Source organism: Manis pentadactyla, chromosome 10 (genome assembly GCF_030020395.1).
Source record: "Manis pentadactyla isolate mManPen7 chromosome 10, mManPen7.hap1, whole genome shotgun sequence".
NCBI lineage: Eukaryota > Metazoa > Chordata > Mammalia > Pholidota > Manidae > Manis > Manis pentadactyla.
Genome location: NC_080028.1, coordinates 94,111,120 through 94,131,927, shown reverse-complemented (window position 1 = coordinate 94,131,927; position 20,808 = coordinate 94,111,120). Strand labels below are relative to the sequence as shown.

Below are 20,808 nucleotides of genomic sequence, written 5' to 3'. Positions count from 1 at the left end.
GACTGGCTGGCTTAAACAATGGAAATGAATATTAGATGCTGGAAGTGTGAGATCAGTATGTTTGTAGGACTGGTTTCTCCTGAGTCCTCTCTTCTTGGCTTGCAGATAACCACCTTCTTCTGTGTCATTACATGGCCTTTTCTGTACACATGCATCCCTGGCATCCTTACCTCTTATAAGGGCTCCAGTCCAATTGGATCTCACCCATATGAGATCATTTTAAGTTTAATTACCTCTTAAAGTCCCTGTCTCCAAACACATTTATGTTGGGGGTTGAGGTTTTATACATTTGTGGGAACACAGTTCACACTGTCCATAGCAGCCTATTCTGTGTCTCAACTGTAATCTTTTGCCCCAGGTTGTCTGCTTGCCTTGCAGTGTTTTCAAGCAATGCCCACTGCTTTTCCAGCCCATGAGAGTTCCAAGTTCAACAAAACAAAGACGAATGCCTATGTCATTTCTTCAGGTAGCCCCCATATAGGTTAAAGCAGATACATACCATAACTTGCAAATAAAGTCTGCTCTGTTACTCTGGTTGTGGTCTGTTACAGGGACCAGGTTCCCACATTGGGGATGCAGGTTTCTCTCTTTAGGGTCGCTGTCAAGCCATGGAGTGGATGAGGGAAGGGCAAGTAAAAACACCACAACATTTTCCACCACTTAAAATTTGTTTTTTCTTGATTCAGCATTTGTTTGGTTGTGGTAAACCTTTGATTGTTTTCCAGAATTCTGATAAAGTTGGTTCTAACAGTTACCTGTTTATTTTTACTTTTTAAATATTTTGTATCATTAATCTACAATTACATGATCAACACTATGGCTACTAGACTCCTACCCCCATCATCAAGTCCCCACCACATATCCCATTACAGTCACCATCCATCAGCGTAGTAAGATGCTATGGAATCACTACTTGTCTTGTCTGTGTTGTAAAGCCCTCCCCGTGGCCCCCCCACATTATGTCTGCTAATCATAATGCCCCTTTTTACCCCTTGTCCCTCCCTTCCCACCCATCCTCCCCAGTCCCTTTCCCTTTGGTAACTGTTAGTCCATTCCTGGGTTCTGTGAGTCTGCTGCTGTTTTGTTCCTTCAATTTTTCCTTTGTTCTTATACTCCACAAATGAGGGAAATCATTTGATACTTGTCTTTTCCCACCTGGCTTATTTCACTGAGCATAATACCCTCTAGCTCCATCCATGTTGTTGCAATGGTCGGATTTGTTTTCTTCTTATGGCTGAATAATATTCCATTGTGTATATGTACCACATCTTCTTTATCCATTCATCTACTGATGGACGCTTAGGTTGCTTCCATATCTTGGCTATTGTAAATAGTGCTGCGATAAACATAGGGGTGCATCTGTCTTTTTCAAACTGGGCTGCTGCATTCTTAGGGTAAATTCCTAGGAGTGGAATTCCTGGGTCAAATGGTATTTCTATTTTTAGTTTTTTGAGGAACCTTGTTTATTTTTTTATGTTACTCTTGGGGGATGGGAGTTTGAAGCTGCCTATTCTGCTATTTTGCTGGTATCACTCAATTATGTTTTAAAGAGATTTAAGTAATAAGAGAAAAGTCATAAATACTTAGTATGTAGTACCTTTTCCAGTGCTCTTTATTTCTTTGTGTAGATCCAGATTTACATCTGGAATCATTTTCTTTCTGCCTTAACATTTCTTGTAGAGTTAGTTTGGTGATGATGAATTCTTTTAGCTTTTGTATCTCTAATTGTAGATTTACTGTTTTTTTCCTTTCAACACTTTAAAGTTGTTATTCAACTTGTTTCCAACAAGACGTTGATATCATCCTTATCTTCTGTTCTCCTGTACGTAATGAGTCGTTTCTCTAAAAGTCTTTAGGATTTTATCTGTATCACTGATTTTGAACAATTTGATTGTAATGTGATTTGTTATGGTTTTGTATTTCTTGTACTTGGGATTGAGCTTCAGATATGTGGGTTTATACTCTTCATTATGCTTGGAAAGGTTTGGCTATTATTTCTTCTTACACTTTTTCCTATCTCTACTTAACTTTTTTTAAATTAAGGTATTATTGATAAACACTCTTATGAAGGTTTCACATGAAAAAACAATGTGGTTACTACATTTACCCATGTTATCAAGTCCCCACCCATACACCAATACAGTCACTGTCCATCAGTGCAGCAAGATTCCACAGATCCACTATGTGCCTTCTCTGTGCTACACCATTCTCCTCGTGATCCCCCACACCATGTGTACTAAACATAATACCCCTCAATCCACTTCTGCCTCCCTCCCCACCCACCATTCCACACCCCTCCCCTTTGGTAACCACCAGTTCCTTCTTGGAGTCTCTGAGTCTGCTGCTATTTTGTTCCTTCAGTTTTGCTTTGTTCTTATACTCCACAAATGAGGGAAATCATTTGGCATTTGTCTTTCTCCACCTGGCTTATTTCACTGAGCATAAGGTCCATCCATGTTGTTGCAAATGGTAGGATTTGTTTCTTTCTTATGGCCGAATAGTATTCCATTGTGTATATGTTCCACATCTTCTTTATCCATTCATCTACTGATGGACACTTAGGTTGCCTCCATATCTTGGCTATTGCAAAAAGTGCCATGATAAACACAGGGGTGCATATGTCTTTTTGAATCTGAGAAGTTGTGTTCTTTGGGTAAATTCCTAGGAGTGGGATTCCCGGGTCAAATGGTGTTTCTATTTTTAGTTTTTTGAGGAACCTCCATATTACTTTCCACAATGGTTGAACTAGCTTACATTCCCACCAGCAGTGTAGGATGGTTCCCCTTTCTCTGCATCCTTGCCAGCATTTGTTGTTCTTAGTCTTTTCGATGCTCGCCATCCTTACTGGTGTGGGGTGATATCTCATTGTGGTTTTAATTTGCATTTCCCTGATGATTAGTGATATGGAGAACCTTTTCATGTCTCTGTTGGCCATCTGAATTTCTTCTTTGGAGAACTGTCTCTTCTTATCCTCTGCCCATTTGTTAACTGGGTTATTTGCTTTTTGGGTGTTGAGGCATGCAAGCTCTTTATATATTTTGGATATTAACCCCTTGTGGATATGTCATTTACAAATATATTCTCCTATACTGTAGGATGCCTTTTTGTTCTGTTGATGGTGTCCTTTGCTGTACAGAAACTTTTTAGTTTGATGTAGTCCCATGAGTTCATTTTTGCTTTTGTTTACCTTGCCCAAGGAGATGTGTTCAGGAAGAAATTGCTCATGCTTATATTCAGGAGATGTTGTCTTCTAAGAGTTTTATGGTTTCATGACTTACATTCAAATCTTTAATCCATTTCGAGTTTACTTTTGTGTATGGGGTTAAACAATAATAATTTCATTCTCTTGCATGTAACTGTCTAGTTTTGCCAACACCAGCTGTTGAAGAGGCTGTCATTTCCCCATTGTATATCCATGGCTCCTTTATCGTATATTAATTGACCATATATATGGTTGGGTTTATATCAGGGCTCTCTAGTCTGTTCCATTGGTCTATGGGTCTGTTCTCGTGCCAGTACCAAATTGTCTTGATTACTGTGGCTTTGTAGTAGAGCTTGAAGTTGGGGAGCATAATCCCCCCAGCTTTATTCTTCCTTCTCAGAATTACTTTGGCTCTTTGAGGTCTTTTGTGGTTCCATGTGGATTTTAGAATGATTTTCTCTAGTTCGTTGAAGAATGCTGTTGGTATTTTGATAGGAATTGCATTGAATCTGTAGAATGCTTTAGGCAGGATGGCCATTTTGACAATATTAATTCTTCCTATCCATGAGCATGGGATGTGTTTTCATTTATTTGTATTTTCTTTAAATTCTCTCATGAGTGTCTTGTAGTTTTCAGAGTATAGGTCTTTCACTTCCTTGGTTAGGTTTATTCCTAGGTATTTTATTCTTTTTGATGCAATGGTGAATGGAATTGTTTTCCTGATTTCTCTCTCTGCTAGTTCATTGTTAGTGTATAGGAATGCCACAGATTTCTGTTTATTAATTTTGTATCCTGTAACTTTGCTGAATTCAGATATTTACTTAACTTTTGAATATATGGAATATAGTTAAAATAACTTTAAATGTTGTTTTGTGCTAATTTTAACATCTGTCGGTTTTGATTGATTATTCTCCTCCTGATGGGTTTTGTTTTCCTTCCTGTTTGCATGCCTGGCAACCTTTGTTTCGATGCAAGACACTGTGATTTCACCTTGTTGAGTGCTGTTATATTTTATTCCTATACATTCTCTTGAGTTTTTGGATGCAGTTAAGATCCTTGGAAACAGTTTGATCCTTTGCTTTTACGATCTATTCGGTAGACTCAAAGCAGTGCTTACCTAAGACTGATTAGTTCCCATTACTGAGGCAACATGTTCCTGAATACTCCACCCAATGTCCTATGAATTAGTTTTCCCAGTCTGGCTGGTGGAAACAGACACTACTCCTGGCCCTTTGTTAGTGCCAGATCCTGTTTCCACTAGTGTTTTTGGATGGTTTTCTCTTTGGACTTGGATAGTTTCCTTGTAAATGTGTATTAGTGAGTTCTGTGCTGAATACTCAAGGAGAAACATCTGATCTAGAATCTCTTTGCACAGTCTTATCCTCTCTGGCATTCCATCTTTTAAATTTTAGCTTCTTTGGTGTCCCCAGACTCTTAGCTTCATCTCAATTCAAGGAGTCCATTGGCCTCTTCCTCTGTTCCTGGCCTTACTGTGCCACTACCTGGAAAATGAAGACAGTAAGCTGTGATTACTGTTGGGCTCACCTTATTTGTTTCCTGACTAAGTGATCACTGCCTTTATGTCTAATATGCAGTATCTGGAAAACTGTTTCATGTATTTTGTCTGGCTTTTGTTATTGTTTAGGTCAGAGGGTAAATCTGGGGTCCCTCTTATTCCATCATGGTCAGATGCATAAGTCCCATTCCACAGATTTTACTTAGCTGTTTTATTATTTTTTTTAGTTCAAAAAATGTCCCTTGAGACTTGCTCTTTGATGCATGGATTATTTAGAATTGTGTTATTTAATTATCAAGTGTTTGAAGATTCTTTTACATTTCTGTTACTGATTTCTAGTTTAATTCTGTTATGTTCAGAGAGAATACTTTGCTTTATATCAATCCTTTGACATTTATTAAATCTTCTTGTATGACCCAAGATATAGTCACTATTGAACACTTCACACTTCACTTTCCTATTCCTTTCACTTACCATACCCCTTTTCACATCACCTCAAACGTCCCACTTCCTGCTTTCCCCTCATATCTCCTGGGTAACACATGCAATGTTCTCACAATAGTATAATTCCACTCATCCCCCAACAACCCAGCTTTTGGTGGTGATTATTACATTTTTTCCCTTCATATTTATTATACCCACCTCATAATACCTCTATTATTTTTCTTTGAAACAGCTCTTAAATCATGAGAGAACATAGTCTTTTATATTTACTCAACATATTTACCATGATGGTCTTCATTTCTTTCTGTAGCTCCAGATTTCCATCTGATCTTAGCTCCCTTTGGCTTAAAGAAAAACCTTTTACATTTCTTGTAGTGCAGTTCTGCCAGTGATGAATTCTCTGGGATTTCACTCATCAGGAAGTGTCTTTATTTTACCCTAAATTTTGAAGAAATTTTTGCTGACTTAGAATTCTGGGGTGACAAGGTCTTTTTCCTCCCCAGCATGTGAAGAAACTCTCTTGTAGCCTTCCTCCTTTCTGATGAGAAACTGCAGTTACTCTTTTATTCACTTGGTAGTTTATTTAGCTTCATGGATCTTTAATTCATAACTTTTCACATTTGGGAAATTGAGATATTATTTTTAAAATATTTCTTTCTGCTCCAATCTCACTTGTCCTTGTGAGAGTCCAGTTACACATATGGTATAGACTATTTGATATTGCTTCATGTGTCCCAGAGGGTCTGTTTACTATGAGATTATTTCTACTGATTTGTCTTTAAGTTCTCCGACTTAATTTTGCTGTCTCCAATCTGCTGTTTAAGCCTAGCCAGTGAATCTTTTCAATTATTTTTAGTTTTCTAGTTTAGTTATCATTCGTTTCTTCCTTATAATTTCCATTTCTCTGCAAAGATTCTTTATCTATTCACTTGTTAAGACCATGTTTTCCTTTACTTCTTTGGACATATTTATAGTAGCTCCTTTAAAATCTTGGCTGGCTTAGTCTAACATTTGGACCATCTTTTTTTCTTGACAATGGATCACACTGTCTTGTTTCTTTGTATGTCTAAATGACTTTTTATTGAATATTTTGTACTATGAACAATACCCTGGAGGGTGTTACCTCTTTCTGAAATACATGGATCCTTGTTTTAGTAAGCAGTGTAATTATTGGCTAATGACCTTATACTTATTTAGGCTTGGTTTTGTTTTTACAAATCAGTGGAGATCCTAAAGTGTTTCCCAAGTCCTACTATCTTGGTGATACTCAACCTCCAAACTCTGTGAATCTTGTCATGGTTTGATTTTAGACTTAATTAGGGCAGAACAACAGGTCTTACTCTTGACGTTGGTCCTTACCCCATGTTGTAATCCTTCTGCTGTTTTAGCTGGATGCCAAGGATATTAAAGATCCATATACAAGATCTCTCCACTTTGGCAGGGCCAGAACTCCCCTGGCAATGCTAGTATTCCAGAACTGCTCTAACTCTAGTATTTTCTAAGTCTTAACCCTATATAGTACCTCTTTCTGGTGAGCTTCAGATGGTCTCACGCTGTACATATACAGTCCAGCTGTATTATTCAGGGTTCTCCAGAGAAATAGGGCCAACAAGATGGAGATATATGCACACACAAATCTACATATTTATTTAGGAATTGGCTCATGCAACTATAGAGGATGAAAAGTTCCAAGACCTGTAGTCAGCAAGCTGGAGACCCAGGAGAGCAGATGGTATGGTTCCAGTCCTAGGCCAAAGCCCTAAGAATAAGAAGAGCCAATAGTGTGAGTTCCAGTCCAACCCTGAAAGCAGAAGACGGATGTGCGAACTCAACAACAGTTAGGCAGAGAGAGGGAATTCTTTTTTTTTTTTTTGAGAGGGCATCTCTCATATTTATTGATCAAATGGTTGTTAACAACAATAAAATTCTGTATAGGGGACTCAATGCACAATCATTAATCAACCCCAAGCCTAATTCTCAACAGTCTCCAATCTTCTGAAGCATAACGAACAAGTGAGAGAGGGAATTCTTGCTCAACTTTTTTGTTCTATTCAGGCCTTCAATGGATTGAAGTGTGGAAAGGGCAGTCTTTTACCTAGTCTACCAATTTAAATGTTAATCTCATCCAGAGACACTCATAGACGCACCTTAAAATTATGTTTAATCAAATATCTGAGTGCCCGATGGCCCAGTCAACTTTTGAGACATAAAATTAACTATCACACCAGCCTTCAGCCAGATTTTTAGGGGACTCACACACAGACTTCTGTAGCTCCCTATCTGCATGGTGCCCTCCTTTCCCTGGCTCTGCCCGGTGGTTTCCAGCCATTTCAGCTGTCTTAAATTCTGATCTCTGCTTCCTCAGCCTAGAAAGATCTCCCCACTCTTTTTCAGACTAACTGTGCACTACAATGGGAAACTATCCCCAGGTAGAGGTGCCAGGTAATTTGGAGGGCTTACCTCATGAGTTTCCTCTCAGGGATCAGTCTTAAACTTCTTGTCCTTTACCTGCAGATAGTTGCCTCATAAATTTCATCATTTTTATAGTTGTTTACATTGAGTCTGGTATCACTTCATCATGACTGGAAAGGTTGTTAATTTTCACTGTTTTTATATGTAGTATTAGATTACATGAATTATAGCCTACTTATCCATTCTTGGGTTGGTAGACATTAGACACTCAGGTGTGTTCAAACTGTCAGCAATACAAATGATACTACAGTGACTATATCTTTATACTTAGAAATGAAATTGCAAGGTTATAAAATACATACATACATCTTCAACCTTATTAGATATTGCCAACTGCTCTCCAAATTATACTGTTTTATGTATCTATAAACAGTATATAAATTACATTTGTTCTACATGCTTGCCAAAATTTGATCTTGTTGAACTATTAAATATTTCTTGTTGTACAAATGAATGCAAAATGTTAATCTTGTCACCTCAGTAAACCTTTCCCAGATTACAGGTGAGGTTAAACATACATATGTACATGTATACATACATACACATATATACATGTACATATGTGTATATTTATTATTGACTATTTGGGTTTCCTATTCAATAGATTACATTGTTATTATCACTCATCCTTTTTTACAATTGGGTAGTCTTTTTGTTATTGATTCTTAGGAGTTCCTTATAAACTCTAGTTACAAATTCTTTTTTGGTTATATGAGACCCCCAGTCTTGGCTTATCTTTCAGCTACTTACATTGCCTTTTCCCATAGGAGGTGTTAAATTTCAATGTCATCATATTTAGGTGGATTTTACTAAATGATCTGTGGTTTTTTAATGTCCATTTGTTTGACCTCTAAACACTAGGGTACCCCAGGGCTCAGGCCTTGGACTTTTCTACATTAATTCCCATATAATATTACTTAGTCTTGTGGCATCAGTACACTGATGGCTTTTACTTCTAGCTCCTTCTCCATACTCCAGTAATGTGTGACAATTTAAAAGAACGTTGCTGAGGAAGGGGGCAGAAGATGGCAGCGTGAGTAGAGCAGCGGAAATCTCCTCCCAAAACCACATATATCTATGAAAATATAACAAAGACAACCCTTCCTAGAATAAACACCAGAGGACACAGGACAATATCCAGACCACATCCGCACCTGAGAGAACCCAGCGCCTTGCAAAGGGGGTAAGATACAAGCCCCGGCCCGGCGGGAGCCGAGCGCCCATCCCCCCAGCTCCCGGCAGGAGAAGAATAGGCAGAGCAGGAGGGAGACGGAGCCCAGGGCTAATGAACACCCAGCCCCAGCCATCCGGGCCAGAGTGCAGACACAGTGCATGCACAGGGGACCCTGGATACTAGGAAAACAGGGCAGCAAGAACAGTGAGCGGGCACCGGAGGCCGGGCGCTGGAGGACATAAGAAAAGCGAGTGACCAATTTTTTTTTTTTTTTGCTGTTTTGTTTTGGCGAGTGCTTTTTGGAAGTCTTAAAGGGATAGGGACCCCAATACTAGGGAAACAGGGCAGCAAGACCGGTGAGCAGATGCCTGAGGCTGGCGCCGGAGAATAAAGAAAAATGAGTGGCCACCTTTTTTTTTTTTTATTTAAAAATATTTTTTTAATTAAAAAAAAATTTTTTTTTTTTGGTGGTCGTTGTTTTGTTTTGGCGGGTGCTTTTTGGAAGTCTTAAAGGGGCAGGGCGGGACACTTAATCCAGAGGTAGGGAATCGGGGGATCTCTGGGCACCCTAACCCCTGGGCTGCAGGGAACAGGGAGGCCCTTTACGGAGATAAATAGCCTCCCAGCCGTTCCCCCTCCAACGCGACTCCACCACTTTGGAGCAGCTGCCCGAGCTAGGCCATGCCGACAGCAACAGCGGAGATAAATTCCATAGCAGCCGGGCAGGAAGCAGAAACCCTGTCTGCGCGCAGTTGCACAGCACAAGCCACTAGAGGTCGCTGTTCTCCCAGGAGACGAGGGCCACAAACCAACAAGAAGGGAAGTTCTTCCAGCCGTCACTCGTCCCAGCTCTGCAAACTATTCCTATCACCATGAAAAGGCAAAGCTACAAGCAGACAAAGATCACAGAGACAACACCAGAGAAGGAGACAGACCTAACCAGTCTTCCTGAAAAAGAATTCAAAATAAGAATCATAAACATGCTGACAGAGATGCAGAGAAATATGCAAGAGAAATGGGATGAAGTCAGAAGGGAGATCACAGATGCCAGAAAGGAGATCACAGAAATGAAACAAACTCTGGAAGGGTTTATAAGCAGAATGGATAGGATGCAAGAGGCCATTGATGGAATTGAAACCAGAGAACAGGAATGCATAGAAGCTGACATAGAGAGAGACAAAAGGATCTCCATGAATGAAACAATATTAAGAGAACTGTGTGACCAATTCAAAAGGAATAATACCCGTATTATAGGGGTTCCAGAAGAAGAAGAGAGAGGAAAAGAGATGGAAAGTATCTTAGAAGAAATAATTGCTGAAAACTTGCCCAAACTGGGGGAGGAAATAATCGAACAGACCACGGAAATACACAGAACCCCAACAGAAAGGATCCAAAGAGGACAACACCAAGACACATAATAATTAAAATGGCAAAGATCAAGGACAAGGAAAGAGTTTTAAAGGCAGCTAGAGAGAAAAAGGTAACCTATAAAAGAAAACCCATCACACTAACATCAGACTTCTCAACAGAAACCCTACAGGCCAGAAGAGAATGGCATGATATATTTAATGCAATGAAACAGAAGGGCCTTGAACCAAGGATAGTGTATCCAGCACGACTATCATTCAAATATGACGGTGGGATAAAACAATTCCCAGACAAACAAAAGCTGAGGGAATTTGCTTTCCACAAACCACCTCTACAGAACATCTTACAGGGACTGCTCTAGATGGGAGCACTCCTAGAAAGAGCACAGCACAAAACACCCAACATATGAAGAATTGAGGAGGAGGAATAAGAAGGGAGAGAAGAAAAGAATCTCCAGACAGTGTATATAACAGCTCAATAAGCGAGTTAAGTTAGGCAGTAAGATACTAAAGAGGCTAACCTTGAACCTTTGGTAACCACGAATTTAAAGCCTGCAATGGCAATAAGTATATATCTTTCAATAGTCACCCTAAATGTTAATGGGCTGAATGCACCAATCAAAAGACACAGAGTAATAGAATGGATAAAAAAGCAAGACCCATCTATATGCTGCTTACAAGAAACTCACCTCAAACCCAAAGACATGTACACACTAAAAGTCAAGGGATGGAAAAACATATTTCAAGCAAACAACAGCGAGAAGAAAGCAGGGGTTTCAGTACTAATATCAGACAAAATAGACTTCAAAACAAAGAAAGTAACAAGAGATAAAGAAGGATACTACATAATGATAAACGGCTCAGTCCAACAAGAGGATATAACCATTCTAAATATATATGCACCCAACACAGGAGCACCAGCATATGTGAAACAAATACTAACAGAACTAAAGGGGGAAATAGACTGCAATGCATTCATTCTAGGAGACTTCAACACACCACTCACCCCAAAGGATAGATCCACGGGGCAGAAAATAAGTAAGGACATGGAAGCACTGAACAACACAGTAGAGTAGATGGACCTAATAGACATCTACAGAACTCTACATCCAAAAGCAACAGGACACACATTCTTCTCAAGTGCACATGGAACATTCTCCAGAATAGACCACATACTAGGCCACAAAAAGAGCCTCAGAAAATTCCCAAAGATTGAAATCCTACCAACTAACTTTTCAGACCACAAAGGCATAAAACTAGAAATAAACTGTACAAAGAAAGCAAAGAGGCTCACAAACACATGGAGGCTTAACAACACGCTCCTAAATAATCAATGGATCAATGACCAAATCAAAATGGAGATCCAGCAATATATGGAAACAAATGACAACAACAACACTAAGCCCCAACTCCTGTGCGACACAGCAAAAGCAGTCTTAAGGGGAAAGTATATAGCAATCCAAGCATATTTTAAAAAGGATGAACAATCCCAAATGAATGGTCTAATGTCACAATTATCAAAATTGGAAAAAGAAGAACAGATGAGGCCTAAGGTCAGCAGAAGGAGGGACATAATAAAGATCAGAGAAGAAATAAATAAAATTGAGAAGAATAAAACAATAGAAAAAATCAATGAAACCAAGAGCTGGTTCTTCGAGAAAATAAACAAAATAGATAAGCCTCTAGCCAGACTTATTAAGAAGAAGAGAGTCAACACAAATCAACAGTATCAGAAACGAGAAAGGAAATATCACGACGGAACCCACAGAAATACGAAGAATTATTAGAGAATACTATGAAAACCTATATGCTAACAAGCTGGAAAACCTAGGAGAAATGGACAACTTCCTAGAAAAATACAACCTTCCAAGATTGACCCAGAAAGAAACAGAAAATCTAAACAGACCAATTACCAGCAACGAAATTGAAGTGGTAATCAAAAAACTACCAAAGAACAAAACCCCCGTGCCAGATGGATTTACCTTGGAATTTTATCAGACATACAGGGAAGACATAATACCCATTCTCCTTAAAGTTTTCCCAAAAATAGAGGAGGAGGGGATACTCCCAAACTCATTCTATGAAGCTAACATCACCCTAATACCAATACCAGGCAAACACCCCACCAAAAAAGAAAACTACAGACCAATATCCCTGATGAACGTAGATGCAAAAATACTCAACAAAATATTAGCAAACCGAATTCAAAAATACATCAAAAGGATCATACACCATGACCAAGTGGGATTCATCCCAGGGATGCAAGGATGGCACAACATTCGAGAGTCCATCAACATCATCCACCACATCAACAAAAAGAAAGACAAAAACCACATGATCATCTCCATAGATGCTGAAAAAGCATTTGACGAAGTTCAACACCCATTCATGATAAAGACTCTCAGCAAAATGGGAATAGAGGGCAAGTACCTCAACATAATAAAGGCCATATATGATAAACCCACAGCCAACATTATATTGAACAGCAAGAAGCTGAAACCATTTCCTCTGAGATCGGGAACTAGACAGGGATGCCCACTCTCTCCACTGTTATTTAACATAGTACTGGAGGTCCTAGCCACGGCAATCAGACAAAACAAAGAAATACAAGGAATCCAGATTGGTAAAGAAGAAGTTAAACTGTCACTATTTGCAGATGACATGATACTGTACATAAAAAACCCTAAAGACTCCACCCCAGAACTACTAGAACTGATATCGGAATAAAGCAAAGTTGCAGGATACAAAATCAACACACAGAAATCTGTGACTTTCCTATACACTAACAATGAACCAACAGAAAGAGAAATCAGGAAAACAACTCCATTCACAATTGCATCAAAAAAAATAAAATACCTAGGAAGAAACCTAACCAAAGAAGTGAAAGACTTATACTCTGAAAACTACAAGTCACTCTTAAGAGAAATTAAAGGGGACACTAACAGATGGAAACTCATCCCATGCTCATGCCTAGGAAGAATTAATATCATCAAAATGGCCATCCTGCCCAAAGCAATATACAAATTTGATGCAATCCCTATGAAACTACCAGCAACATTCTTCAATGAACTGGAACAAATTATTCAAAAATTCATATGGAAACACCAAAGACCCCGAATAGCCAAAACAATCCTGAGAAAGAAGAATAAAGTAGGGGGAATCTCACTCCCCAACTTCAAGCTCTACTATAAAGCCATAGCAATCAAGACAATTTGGTACTGGCACAAGAACAGAGCCACAGACCAATGGAACAGACTAGAGAATCCAGACATTAACCCAGCCATATATGGTAAATTAATATTTCATAAAGGAGCTATGGACATACAATGGCGAAATGACAGTCTCTTCAACAGATGGTGCTGGCAAAACTGGACAGCTACATGTAGGAGAATGAAACTGGACCATTGTCTAACCCCATATAAAAAAGTAAACTCAAAATGGATCAAAGACCTGAATGTAAGTCATGAAACCATTAAACTCTTGGAAGAAAACATAGGCAAAAACCTCTTAGACATAAACATGAGTGACCTCTTCTTGAACATATCTCCCCGGGCAAGGAAAACAACAGCAAAAATGAGTAAGTGAGACTATATTAAGCTGAAAAGCTTCTGTACAGCAAAAGACACCATCAACAGAACAAAAAGGAACCTTACAGTATGGGAGAATATATTCGTAAATGACACATCCGATAAAGGCTTGACATCCAGAATATATAAAGAGCTCACACGCCTCAACAAACAAAAAACAAATAACCCAATTAAAAAATGGGCAGAGGAACTGAACAGACAGTTCTCCAAAAAAGAAATACAGATGGCCAACAGACACATGAAAAGATGCTCCACATCGCTAATTATCAGAGAAATGCAAATTAAAACTACAATGAGGTATCACCTCACACCAGTAAGGATGGCTGCCATCCAAAAGACAAACAACAACAAATGTTGGCGAGGCTGTGGAGAAAGGGGAACCCTCCTACACTGCTGGTCAGAATGTAAACTTGTTCAACCATTGTGGAAAGCAGTATGGAGGTACATCAAAATGCTCAAAACAGACTTACCATTTGACCCAGGAATTGCACTCCTAGGAATTTACCCTAAGAATGCAGTAATCAAGTATGAGAAAGACCAGTGCACCCCTATGTTTATCGCAGCACTATTTACAATAGCCAAGAATTGGAAGCAACCTAAATGTCCATCTATAGATGAATGGATAAAGAAGATGTGGTACATATACACAATGGAATACTACTCAGCCATAAGAAAAGGCAAATCCAACCATTTGCAGCAACATGGATGGAGCTGGAGGGTATTATGCTCAGTGAAACAAGCCAAGCAGAGAAAGAGAAATACCAAATGATTTCACTTATCTCTGGAATATAAGAACAAAGGAAAAACTGAAGGAACAAAACAGCAGCAGAATCACAGAACTCAAGAATGGACTAACAGGTACCAAAGGGAAAGGGACTGGGGAGGATGGGTGGGTAGGGAGGGATAAGGGGGGGGAGAAGTAAGGGGGTATTAAGATTAGCATGCATAGGGGGGGTAGGAGAAAAGGGAGGGCTGTACAACACAGAGAAGGCAAGTAGTGATTCTACAACATTTTGCTATGCTGATGGACAGTGACTGTAAAGGGGTTTATAGGGGGGACCTGGTATAGGGGAGAGCCTAGTAAACATAATATTCGTCATGTAAGTGTAGATTAGTGATACCAAAAAAAAAAAAGGGCAATTCCTGTGTGGTAACCTCCAATGAGTTCTACACAAGGGTATAAAGGGCATATAAAAGTGTAGGCAAAGGGTCTGTTTGTGTTTATACAGAGGATCAAAGCCTAATTGGGCTACCCCGAAGATGAACTAAGATACGATATGAAAAAGAACTTCCAACATCAGCACTCTCTGGAAGACTCATGCCAGATGATCATCAAAAAACCCCATCAAAGATCCACACACTGCTACAGCTGTAGATGCACTCATCCCACCAGTTCCTGGACTTGCCATGGGAATGAGGAAGGAGATATCTAAGCTGGCCTGTGCATACAGTAAAACAACAAATTTGACTGGATCTATACTGTTGGAACTCAACCAAGAATTAGGAGAAGTGCAAATTGTAGCGCTCCAAAATCTTACAACTACAGACTATTTACTGTTAAAAGAACATAAGGGATGTGAACATTCCCCAGGAATGGGTTGTTTTAATTTGATTTCTCTCAGACTGTTCAAGTTCAGTTGGACAATATCCACCATATCATAGATAAGTTTTCACAAATGCCTAAGGTGCCTAACTGGTTTTCTTGGTTTCACTGGAGATGGCTGGTAATTACAGGTATGCTTTGGTTATGTAACTATACTCCTATTATGTTAATGTGTGTGCGCAATTTAAGTAGTTTAAAACCTATACATGCCGAATTTACTCTACAAGAAGATATTTCAAATAAATAATCAATCTTCCCAGGTTTTCTGCCGCCTGCTACTTCTATAGCTTTTCTTCTTCCTTCCTAATTACAACCCTTAAATAGAATTCGTGCCTCATATCGAATTTGCCGAGTATCATAATTCTTCCAAGTGGTAAAGATACCTCAAGACAAATGCTGGGCATAGAAGCTACAGGGCATAAATATGCAAAGAAATAAAAAGCTAACCATTTCAAACAATAAGGCTTCTCTCTCACTTACCGACTTTACATTTCCCTGTATGGCCCAGGAAGATGACTGGTTAGCCAGAGACGGGTAAGATTCCTCAAGGGAGGAACAACCTAAGACAGGCACAGTCGCAGGGGGGCCATCAGGTGAGAAATTGGGGATCAACAGAGGTGAGGCTTAGAACCTCACCCCCCGTTCTGAGAGAAATCTTCTGCATACGTGGACGTTTTATTGCCCTTGTCTAGCTTTGATTAACACATATTCTACAGGCACACACCTGATCATCTACATTTGCTCTCTTACAACACTAAACTATGTTTTCTACCTTTATCTTGTATCTACCTACCACTTTAGCATTTTATTAAAAATAATAATAAAGAGAGAAATGTGGTATCCACATATAAATCAAGTATAAAAATCAAATGAGTATTCATATTTGAACTGTTTATAGTTCATAATGCATGAGCAAAACTGAAAGTTTCTGTGATGACTGCCCTTGTACTGTTCACTATGTAACTTATTCACTATGTAAGAATTTGTTCTCCATGTAAGAACTTGTTTGTTATGCCTCAGAAGATTGGAGACTGACGAAAATTAGGCTTGGGGTGGATTAATGATTGTGCATTGAGCACTGACTCCCCTATACAGAATTATATTGTTGTTAACAACCATTTGATCAATAAATATGAGAGATGCCCTCACAAAAAAAATAAAAATAAAAAATAAAAGTACACACTTCCAATGGTAATATAAATAAGTAACCGGGATGTAATGTATAGCATAAGGAATATAGTCAAGATATTGTAACAGCTTGGTATGGTGATAGCTGGTACCTAGAATTGTCATGTATATAAATGTTGAATCACTATGTTGTACACCTGAAACTAATGTAATGTAATACTGTGTGTCAACTACCCTTCAATAAAAAGTAATCATCTACAAAAAAAATAATAAAAATAAAAAATAAACAAAATAATGGAAAACCTAAAAAAAAAAAAAAGAACGTTGCTGAGTATAATACTATCTTTTCTTCTCTTATTATCCAAGTTTCTTGAATGGGAAATCTGCAGTCACTGCCTCCATTTACCATTTAACTCACTGTGGCTTGGCTTTTTTCCCATTATTCCACTGATACTGTTGAGATTTTTTTCTTAAGCAACACAGCCTACGCCTTTTTCTTTTTATCAAACAGACTGAAGAAGACTTGCCCTGGCAACAGGTTGGAGAGAAGAGCAGCTTGCTTTTGTCATCTCTACACGTAGAAGCACCTTTACTATTACTACTCTCCAGCCATACTGAATTGTTTGAAGATTCCTGTAACATACTCCTTTCCAGCTCTGTGCTTCTGCATAGTGCCCTTCATCTGCCTTGAATCTGATTTATGTAGCAGTTCTCTGAGCTCAAGTACAACCTCCCAGTCTATCTTTACCTTTATCATTCCTTCTCATTTTGTGCCTCTATTCGCACACTTACCACCCTGAATTGTAACTTTCTGTTTACATGTCTTTCTTCCCTACTAAACTGAAAACTTCTGGAGACCAGACCCTATCTTTCCCCCTTTAATCTCTTTAAAGTATATCAGATGGAGTGAATAAATCAACAAATGAATGCCCTAAACTAGGCCAAAGTCTGAACTGGCAGATCACCAAGTTTGTTTTTTAAAGTTTTATTGAGATATAATTCACATACTATACAATTCACAGGATGCTGCATCACCGTAATCGAATTTTAAAACATTTTTATTCTTTTTATCAGCCACTCTCCTTTCCCCCACCTCCAGCACACTCCCCAGCCCTAGATAGCCACTAATGTACTTTCTGACACCACCAAATTTAGCATAGGTAAATTGATTTTAAAAGTCCTCATATCTGAACCATAATGTGAAATTTGGTAGGTAATTGTCCCACTTTACTAATTGGAACTGCAGAAACTCAAACATATTGCAGCCTCAAGTTTGATCCGCAATTTACTGGACTATTAGACTTTTTAATCAGGAGTTTATTAGAAATGGATCGACATTAACAAGAGTGGTTAATTTGGGTTGGTCTTGCTTTCACTGATGTTGAGTAAACCCCTTTAGCAGTTTATACTTCGGCAATAAACAGAGTAACTCAAAAAACTCACAACTATTGGTAGCAATTACGAAAAGTGACTTATAATCTCTTCTCGGGAGCTTAGTCCCCTAGAAAATACCTTGGCCTAAGGCGATACGTGAGTAGTCGCTTTCTTGAGTTTTATTTTTACTGCGATTCTTCCACAGGTTCACTTCTGGAAGGTTGCTGTGCAGCTGGACACGCGTCTGAGTCGCGCGCACAGTGACGCAGCCGGCGCACGGTGACGCGAGCGGCGAGGTGCACGCTGGGATATTTAACTCCTCTCCGCGGCGCGGAGCCGCGATGTCTCCGGCGGCTGCGGCGGCTGGCGGAGGGGACCGGCGGCGCCCGGCAGCTAGTGTCAGGAAAGGCCAGGGCCAGGGCAGGGGCTGGGGCGCGCCGGCAGGGGCGGCCCTCCTCGGCCTGTCGGTGCTGGGCCTCGTGCTGTATCTGGTGCCCGCGGCGGCCGCGCTGGCCTGGCTGGCAGTGGGGGCTACCGCGGCCTGGTGGGGATTGAGCCGCGAGCCCCGAGATTCGCGCGCCTTCTCCTCGCTCGTTCGGAACGCGCGCCGCCAGCGAACACTGCTTGCCTCGCCTCCGGCCAAGGCGGTGGTAAACGGCAGCCTTGTAGAGCCGCGGACACTGCTCCAAGGACCCGACCCCGCCGAACTGCTCCTCGTGGGTAGTTATCTGGGCAAGCCTGTCCAACGGCCACCTTCAAGCCCCGCACGACCCCCACCGCCGGCTCACTCGGCCCATCGCGATCCCATTCACCCCTCAGTCCACACACCTTTTATCCGAACCTGTAGGAGGCCTTCCCGCTGGTAAGATACGCTGACCTTCCCCAGACCGAGGACTTGACTTTGAAATCCTTTTTATTTTCTTAAGTCCTTAGTGGGTTCTGTGTCGTTTTCACCTCTTTAAACACCTTGGTGCACGTCAACCGTGTCCTGCCGCCCTTTAGCCTTTGCTATGAGATGTGCTGCCAGAACTGTTCCCTTCTTTCAGTTCTGAAAGCTCTGAACTCTAATACAGTATGGGTTTAGCAGAATACTTGGTAAATAACTTAAAATATCCCTACTTAAGGTGAAATATCTTCTGTCTTTAAAGCATAGTACTGTAATAGGTTTTGTTACTTTTTTTCTTTGCACTAAAAAATTGTATCAGCTGAGCTCAAAGAGGTATATCCAGGAAACCTCCTTGATGGCTATAACTTGGCTGATAAAGATAATTAGATTAAAAAGATTCGTTTTTTCGTTTAATCCCAGTAGCTGAGTGATACAAAAAAATTCAAGACTTCAGTGACAACACTAGATCCTTCATAAGTACATTTATTTGAAAAGGTGAACATTCAGATTCTTAAAACGTCTGACTTTGGGTGTATATTTCTGATGATTTATCATAAAAGATTGAGGGATTCTTGTAAAATTTGTCCCTGCACATCCTTACGCATCCTTTTCTTCCTCTTTAGTTTTACTTGTGTGGGCAGGTTTTCAGTTTCCCTCTCAAAGTTGTTGAATCCATTGTAGGGACAGCTGTTAAGCAGCTGCCACTTTATGCCCTTAGATGGAATTTGGGAAAGTTGCCATAAAAATGCTGTGTTTTGTGTTGCTTAGAGGCTTAAGCTCTCTGGAAAATAAGTGAATCCACATGCTTCTTTAGTAAGTTAAATTTTCTGTCATTCTTCTAAGCTGCTTTGATTCCATAATGTGTCTCCCATTCTCCACAGGGACTGTGGGACTTCACCACACCGGTTTGTCATAACACCTCGAAGACGATACCCAATCCAGCAGGCCCAGTATTCCCGTGTGGGGGTGCTGCCCACGGTGTGCTGGAATGGGGGTCACAAGAAGCCCGTGCCGTTTCCTTGTAATTCCAGAATGGTGTGCAGGCCTTCGACAGTGAGGATTGCTCCTCCAGATAGCAAACTGACTTGTTCTCCAATGTGAGTATTGCTGGAGGAAAAGTCTCCAGTGTGTCCACTTTATTCTTCTGAACTTGTTCATCTGACAGAATAACTGTAACTCAAGGGAAAGGAAGAAGCTGCTTACATGAAGGAGAAATGTCAAGTTCTAGTAATTGAACAGTTTTTTTATTTTGGGGGTTTTGCCTTAGACTGTAGCTTTAACAGCTAAGGGTAACTTGTGTGAGTGTATAAATTACCCTTTTGCTTGTTGGTTAGCTTTGGATTTCCAGTGAGTAAAGTCCATACTATATACCATGATAATCAGAGTATCTTAATGCTAGAATCCTGTTTTCTGTTACAGAGCAGCGCAGACCACCAGCTCAACACTGCCCTCACCCTCAAGTAATGCCCCAGACCCATGTGCAAAGGAGACTGTTTTGAATGCACTCAAACAGAAGAAGAAAAGGACAGTGGTGGAGGAGGAAGACCAAATATCAGCTGATGGTCAGGAAAATAAAAGAAGGTAACATGCCCTGCAGAGTCCTAAACGTGCCTCCCACATGGGCTCCTGGGATTTGTTGAAACAGAGATCATTCCCAAAAAGAATCAGAGGCCTCCTCCTGTGTGTGAGCAGCAGGTCCCCTTCTTTGGCTTTCATGGAAGAGCTTGGTAACAAGAGCTTTACTGCTATGCCTCTCATTAGGCACACATTACATATATTTTGTAATATACCTTTTCCATAAGTACTAGAGAAAAGCCAACAGTATTGGCCACATTAGCTTCATACTTTTGATATAAATGTGTTAAATTTTATTTTGAGAGAATGCTGAAAGTCTTCCCCTTGTGTTCAGTTATTTGGGTGACCATCAGCTTAGGTGTCATTTGTGCAGAAAGAAATACTTGGAAAAGAACAGTGAAGACTGGAGTATGATAGATCTATGAGTAATGAGAGTAAAAGCAGTTTCATTTGGCTTTTGAAAATGTAATGATAATAGAG

General features: G+C 39.9%; 1 protein-coding gene across 2 annotated transcripts in view; it reads left to right on the top strand.

The window, feature by feature from the left end:
• Positions 1-17,947: 17,947 nt before the first annotated feature.
• Positions 17,948-20,808, top strand: part of LOC118913406 (nuclear envelope pore membrane protein POM 121C-like) — a 28,731-nt gene continuing 25,870 nt past the window's right edge. For both annotated transcript variants that reach the window (XM_036887398.2, XM_057487235.1), the window contains exons 1-3: positions 17,948-18,729; positions 19,635-19,850; positions 20,173-20,334. In XM_036887398.2, the coding sequence (XP_036743293.2) occupies positions 18,209-18,729; positions 19,635-19,850; positions 20,173-20,334 (899 nt within the window). In that variant the 5' untranslated portion in view covers positions 17,948-18,208. The remainder of the gene's footprint in view (positions 18,730-19,634; positions 19,851-20,172; positions 20,335-20,808) is intronic.